The sequence below is a fragment of the Euprymna scolopes genome, chromosome 7 (assembly GCF_053919585.1).
Source record: "Euprymna scolopes isolate OS-2025 chromosome 7, ASM5391958v1, whole genome shotgun sequence".
Classification (NCBI taxonomy): Eukaryota; Metazoa; Mollusca; class Cephalopoda; order Sepiida; family Sepiolidae; genus Euprymna; species Euprymna scolopes.
The window spans coordinates 103,878,863-103,886,626 of record NC_136488.1 but is presented as its reverse complement, the minus strand read 5'-3'; the positions used below and the strand labels follow the sequence as shown (position 1 = coordinate 103,886,626).

The 7,764-nt window shown below is 31.8% G+C and overlaps 1 protein-coding gene across 12 annotated transcripts in view; it reads right to left on the bottom strand.

The window, feature by feature from the left end:
- Positions 1 to 7,764, bottom strand: part of LOC145279872 (cytosolic carboxypeptidase 1-like) — a 657,874-nt gene that overhangs the window by 431,037 nt on the left and 219,073 nt on the right. Inside the window, exon 1 of one of the 12 annotated variants that reach the window (XM_080131327.1) lies at positions 2,102 to 4,660. The exons of the other annotated variants lie outside the window; for them this stretch is intronic. Within the exon in view, the coding sequence (XP_079987453.1) occupies positions 2,102 to 2,309 (208 nt within the window). The 5' untranslated portion in view covers positions 2,310 to 4,660. Of the gene's footprint in view, positions 1 to 2,101; positions 4,661 to 7,764 lie in introns of those variants that run through there. 12 annotated transcript variants of the gene reach the window in all.

Sequence of the window (7,764 nt, the reverse complement as noted above, 5' to 3'; positions counted from 1 at the left end):
TACATCAGACTGTAACTGTAGAAGAAAAAATAAATGTCCCCTACAAGGCTCATGTAAAATTAAAAATGTTATCTATAGCTGCACAGTATCAAAAACCCCAAATCTACATGAATCTATTAACAGCCATAACTCAACTACCAGATTAAATAATGACACCAACTTAAACCAATCTACCGATCAATTACAAACCAACCCACCATATAATAATCCAGCACCAGACCTAACGGAAAATAATTACAATAAGCAAAAGGCAATATATTTTGGTTCCACATCTGGCCTAATAAAACATAGAATTTCAACGCACAAACATTCTTTTAAAAATAACTCTCTGTCAAACCAAACTACTCTATCCAACTATATTTGGCAACTAAAAAATAACAATATTTCCTTCAACTTAAAATGGCGAGTAATTGAGTCTTTTAAACCGTATAAAGCAGGAGATAAATTCTGTGCACTATGTACAAAAGAGACCCTAAAAATTTTAAAATATGAAGATATAAAAATGCAACCACCCTATTAAATTCAAGACAGGAACTAATATTCACAGGTAGTCATAAACGTTGGTTTAAATTTAATAAATATAAACCAGCTTAAATCATTAAAAATTACTTATTAGTAAAAATAGATTACAAATTTTTTTTTAATAAATTAAGTTAGACTAATTATCCCCCTTGCGCCCTTTTATTAAAGAAAATATGACTAATTATCCCCCCTAGCATTATGCAATTATACAAGCAACATTCGAAATATAATCTTTAATTTAATCAAAAGTACGCTAACGGAAATAATTTATTGCTTTTAAAATTAATCATTCAATAAGGTGAAAAGCTATAGCAAACATCACATATGAGTATTTTAACCATAGTTCCTGATTTCAAAAGGCGAAAAACTAAAAGGTAAATTTTTGTATCTATATTTTTATGCATATATCTGTATATCTATGTATATGCATGTATGTGTCTATTTTTCATATATATGCATGTATATTTGTAATGTTGTACTTAAAGCAAATTTATATTTTACTCTATTCCTTTTCTATCTCTAACCCATATTAATTTTCTTATCAATTTTAAATCCAGACCTTTTATTTCAATTTTTTTCAGATACATCTGCATTACTTTTAATGCTAGGTTTATTTATGGTGTCTTTTAGATTTAATAAAAACCCTTTAAAATTTGCTGATGAGGAGACCTTGTTTATTAAAAAACTATATGTAATAATTATTGTCCGTAACTTGATGTCTACCACAATAAAAACACGGTTTTCCGAAACGATCGTACAGATAATTGATTTCGTTGTTGTTCCTTCTTGTGAAACTGATTTTTAATTTAATTATAATTTGTTTTTTAAATTTTAAATTATCAATCACATTACTTATATATATATATATATATATATATATATATATATATATATATAGCCCTTGTAACAAATTGAAGTTGAGACCTATACGACTTTTGTTTCCTTGGGGGTAAAAAAGTAGAGAAGCTAATAAAACAGTGGAGATGTCTGTCTTAAAAAGGAACTTGACCGATGTTTTATGATATTGACTTTGATAATTGCATGAAATTCTTCGATTGAATTTTAGTTGTTCAGCTTACTGTTCAAACACTGCCATGATTTTTTCTTTGATTAAAATTTCTGAGATGTGGTCGACTTCAACATGTAGCTTGTTAATCATTGTCATTCATTCAGGCTCTTTCCTCAATGTCAGAATAATATAAACACAACGGCACTTTACTTTGTATAGCGAAAATCGATAGGATCATACTTTCTTTCATAAAACAAGGAATAAACCCTGATCTAAATTAAGGTCGCACAATCTTTAACCGAACTTTCTCCTTTGCGAAAACTCCGTAAACACATTAAGAAAGAGACGTCCAATACGACTGAGACAAATTCTGAAATAAACAAATGTCGGTGTTTTCTTTATGCCTTACTTGAGCTTGAGAAGCTGCTTTACCCTGCAAATTAACCTATATCTGGGATAAAGAAAATATATAGATTATACCTTTTCTTCTGTGTATTGTAAAAGTGAGGGGTACCTCTGACAGAAAATACAACAAAATATACGTTTTTCCCATCAATCACAACTACTTACCTTTTATTTCTGTATAAAATGGTTCCCGAACATTCGGATGTGTCCTAACAAACGTTGGTGTTTCCAGCAATATATCCCGGCCGTTACTTGGCCAATAGGGTCCATATGGCCAAAATTTTATATCCATTGGACGGCGTTTGTACTTGGATATAAATTCTTCCAGTTGTCTAGAATATTTCCAATAAGCTCTGCTCGTCCGAATTTCCATTGTTCGATAAATAAATAAGCTTTCGTGTTATGCACAACGAATTTTCATTGTTCATTAAGAAAAACGTTTGGGTTTTTTTTTTTTGTAAAAAAAAAAATTTTAAAAAATCGTTTTCTTTTTCTACTTTTTGGTAGTATAGAAAGTTCCAATTCTTTATTTCAAAGACATTAACTGATAGTATATAAAGTGTGTTTTTTCTTGATAAAGTTAGAGAAATATATATATGGAGGGGGGACACAACTATTTTTTTAATTGCTTTGTGTAAAGTATAGGGGGTCCCAAAATTAATCATAAATTCTTAAATATAACTAGTATCAAAATAGATAGTTGATTTTGTGACACCCTATATATGCTTTAATAAACGTTAATGCAGTTTTTAAGGTTATTAGACATTAAAAAAACGAAGCATACTAGAAAAATCAAATGTTCAATATAAAATGTGTTAAAACTTTCTGTTGAAGCGGTTAAACACACTGGGTTTTTCCCGCCAAAATATGTTTATTTTCAAAATAATATATGGATGTGTGTTTAATCTAGACAGTGAATATGTATAAATATTGGTTGTTACTTTATCAGGTATTCTTGAAAAGGTACGGGCATAAACGAAATACTGAATCAAAATATGTGATAATTTCCTGTTTGGTAATTATTTCCGTTTTTTTTTTTTTCAATCTTTTTTATTATATGTATCTGTGTGCATGTTTGTGATTGCGTGAGAGAAAGAGAGCACTTGTACATATATGTATATTGTTAAGATTTATCTAAAACATTATAGTTATATATATATATTAATATATATATATGCATATATATGTGTGTGTGTGTGCATATGTATATATGTATATATTTACGTGTGTTACCTTTGTTAATATTATTTTAAAACATAAAACCGATTTAAAATGCTTGCTTAAAGTTTATAACGTTATGGTTAAAAATAAACAATAAAAATTTAAAAAAAAAACAAAAACATTTTCGTTCTATTCTGATTGTAAAGCAGTGACAGCAGGGAAAAAGTGGCCGTCCATTTTGTTGTTGTAACAACAGTCATGATGAAAAACAAACAACTGCAAGTCGTTCATTTTCATTAATGGCGAAAATATCGATTTGGTTAAAAATCTGACCGGAAATAAGCGGTATAACATCGAAGTATTTATGAACCTCTTGATTAACATATGGAAATTTACCCCGGGTTATTCATTTCTGGCAGGGCGAAAACAGAGGAGGGGGGTTGACTATTTTATGAACTGCCTAAAATACTTGTCCTAGGACGGGTTCAGAATTTGGAGACATTTTTTGGGAAATTTAATAAGAAAAATTCAGATTTCAAAGATTTAAAGCGATCACAAATATACGACGATCGTGAAAACTCCAAATATATATTACACTGTTAAAGTGCTAGTTGTAACTTCCCCTATTTGGGTCTCTTAAATTATTGCGATTCAGCACAATTGTGTGTCTTTCAACAATGTTTTAAATTAAGTTAACATCAGAGATTAAGCATTTCCTTTTGAACACTCAAATAACAATCGATTTTTATGCAGTTAATTACGTTTATATATTTATATGTACAGGCTTTTTAGAATTTTTAATCGATCATTATTGATTTTAACATACAGATGCTAAGTGTACAAGTTCAAATGCAGCTACGTTAAGTTTGATACAGTTTTATTGAAAAAGGGTAAAAAAAGTTATAAGCCGATGTTTATGAAATTTTAATAATATTAATTAACAGATATTCTTCGAATTTCAGTTTCTCTGTTTTACTTTAAAGCGATTTTACGGGATTATAAGCACAACCTCCTATTTGAAGATTTAGATATATAGCATAGAATTTGATCCTTGCTTTAATCTTCGTGAGAGGGTTCCGAATGGTGAATTAGAGGTTCTCTTAGAAACATGAATTTTAACCGTGCTGCGACATGGAATTCTTCTAGCAGCAGTTAATATTTCGTATAAAGCTACAATAAATACTTTCATTGGACTATTTTTTTAGGTTCGAACATAAATATTAACCGAGCTGTTTTACTCAAACTTTTGCGTGACGGGCATGAAGCACACATATATATTTAGTATTTAAGCATACAAATAAATATACATTGGTCTTTATAAAGGCCAATGCATAATTATTTGTATGTTTACATAAAAATTATATGTGCTTCATTGCTGTCACGCAAAACTCTGTAGAGTGGAGGATAATTTCTTTCAGCTTTCAAATTTAGAAGGCCTTTGTGGATATTCAGGAACGTCAGGAAATTTAATTTTTATGTTTTAGTTACATTTTTAATATTTTTATTTGTTTCATACATAGGGAATACCCCTTAATATTTTTGTAGTCTTCCCTCATTTAATTATTTATTAAAATTATAGGAATAGATTATAAATATTTTAAAAATCAAGCAAAAACGTATAGAATCAGAAATTATAAAGTAAATTTACAAAATTTATTTACGCGACAATAGCATAAGTTAATAAATAATTAACACTTAATATGTAATAACTCTGTTAATAAACATAAATAATAACAAAATAATAAATAATATAAAAATATTTTTTCGGGAAGCTTTTTAAAAAAAAGTGCTTTTAGAATTTTTTCAAAGATTGAATTTTAAATTAAATTTATGAATTCCATTTCGTCAAGGTGTTTTACTCACCGACCTTGTAAGATTTCTAAAAACAATACTTGAGAAAGACGAAGCAGGAAACATGTCCTCATTTTACATGAGAGGCTGCGCACACAGTATCAATGGCGACGAAATATTTGCACAGTATTGCGCGGTTCCTGGTGGCCGTGTTCCAAGGTTATAAAATTAAAGCCATCATTTCAGGTTGATATGATCTCTTTATAACAACAGGCGTTCGGTTGATACGGCTTCGCGCTTCTCTATTGAAAGTTGTTGGTGCTCAACAAACGTCTATGCGGTTATTGTTGACATGTTAAATATATCCGCTTACGAAAGTTTCAAGATGAAAGCCGACAAGAAATATTAAGGGTTGAAAATAGATTTTTTGTTGTTGTTTTTTTTTTACCGTTTTCACTACTGCATTTTTCTTCTTTTCTTTGTTGGAAAAAATAACAAATCGTTTTTGTATTCTTCTTGCTGGCTTATTGATCCATTGAGTCTCCATCAGAGATAAATGGAGTATCAGCAGCAGCATCTCCAAGGAAACGCATTAAATCTTCTCGTGTTTTTAACACATGTCTAGCTCGGAGGAAAATAATCTTTATACTGTGACGCTAAAGCTATGTGCGTGACAGAACTGGGAAATTAAGCATGTTAGACTCATCTACGGACAAACAATATGTTTTAGAAAGAGATAGATGCATCTAAATAAGATACGTCCAGTCAATCTGAGCGTTTAGACATGAATATGATGTTTAAAATTCAGGCGTAAAAATATAAAGTGATCCCTTGCTCTAAAATCTAAAAAAAAATTTTTTTTTAACTTTGTTTCATTACTATCTATATTTAATCGCCTAAAACAGTATAATTAATATTTTTAAAAGAATTAGAAACTAATCCAAGGCTCTCATGGAATTGATTTATTAATTATTTCTAGGAAAACATGGGTGAAGTCCTCAGCCGCATGTATATACACTATGTGGACAGTGCAATCCGAGAATTTGAGCGCACTTTCGCTTTGCACACAATACCCAGTTTCGTTGAACCAGTCTCGCGACGGGGAAGCATAGAAAGGGTGTTTGCCAAGTAAATATGATTAGATTGCGCCTTTTGGGCCATATTATATATCAGAGCGAGTTTAACCCCAACTGATTAGCTCAGGCATATCAAGTATCAGATGACAAATGCATAAAGAATAAAGATACTTGTCGCCGGCTTCACTCTATCCAAATAAAAAAATCCCTAAACGGTATACATTATCGAAGAAGTCTAACACTTTAAGTATCTGAGATTGATGTTCCTCGCCACTGGCGAGGGAAAGATTACATCGTCACACGTGTCAACAGCGCCCGGCATGCATTTATCCGTTTGAAGTCCCACCTCTGGTCCAGACCCGTAATTTACCTGCTAGTATAGTCAATTCTAGTATACGACTGCAGTGAGAGTATCAAATGTGTATCAACTGTGTTTGATAACTTATGCCTGCGCCGTATCCTTCGAGTCCGATGACCCAACTTCATCTCCAACTCTGCAGTGCGTGAGAGATGCAGCTTTGAAAGTCTTCAACAGATCCTCGTCATATGCCGTCCGAAATGACTTTGTCCTGCTTTGGGCCGCCCTTCGGGTGTGTCCATACGTGAAGAGGTTGCTTTTGAACCACTTCCTGACTTGCGCAAACGTATGGGTGGCCAAATCAAGACCTGAAACCATACCGTTGAGGCAGATGTTGAATTTGCCTCTGTTCCGCGTGTCTACGAACTTCACCGCTGAAACTGTGACTGGTTCTCTATCATCGCAGCTTATTGCCCAGTGTACTCGGTCTGATTTTTGGCATAGTCAATTCGCTTATTGAAGCCGACTCAACCCACCCTAGTTGGACGCTGCCGCAAGTACAAATATAGGATAACACAAGTGAACAAAATTAGACAGAATAGTTAACAGTCAAAAACTCAAAGTTACAGCCAAGAAAGCAAAACAACAAATATTTTAACAAACGCAATAGAAATGAATTTATCTACCGTACTGATTACTTTAATAGTGTTGAAACTGTAATATTTTTTTTATTTCAGAGTTTTATTATTATCAAATGAATCCAACATGGCGACCGAAACGGAGCTTATTATCGCTTAAGTATGGTGAGTAATTGTGATTTTATGAGGAGTTTTGTTTTGGGGATTGCCACTTTGGCTTATAATTAGTGATAGGGTAGTTGTTTACTGTCTTTCCAGCATAAAGTCAGCCGAAGTTAACCCATCACTTCGGCCATCATGTTGTATTTCGTTTGTCGAATAGACATAAGAACATCGCAATAAAATGCTGAAACCAAACACTTACAGTTTCCACACGTTAAAAATTTACGGACCGATAAAGAATTTAATTCTATTACGGTTGCTATAAATTATTTGTTTTGTTTTTTTTGTTTTTTTTTTTTGTTTTTTTGTCTATTCACTTTTTGTTTGTTTATGAATGGCAAATATTCTAGATTTTACAAAATATTCAAAGTAGACGCAGAGTAAAATTTAATATGTCTTCGTTTATTTCTTTGTTTTTTGTTCTGATTTCTATCTGGCAGTTTTACTTGTTACATTTATTGGGGCACTTTATTGGTTGTTTGCCTTTTTCTGGTGTCTTTTTCCACCCTCGACAATGATCGTAACGAACTGAAAAACACGTCCTACTTATCCGTGAAGTGGGGCTTGAATTCGAGGGGATATTATTATATTCGTTAGAAGAAAACATTGGCGGAGGTTTGTGCTATTCGAATGCTTGTAGTTAAGAGTTTCATCTCATTCTGGATTCATGAACGTGCGGGATTAATTGTATTGGAAACTTGA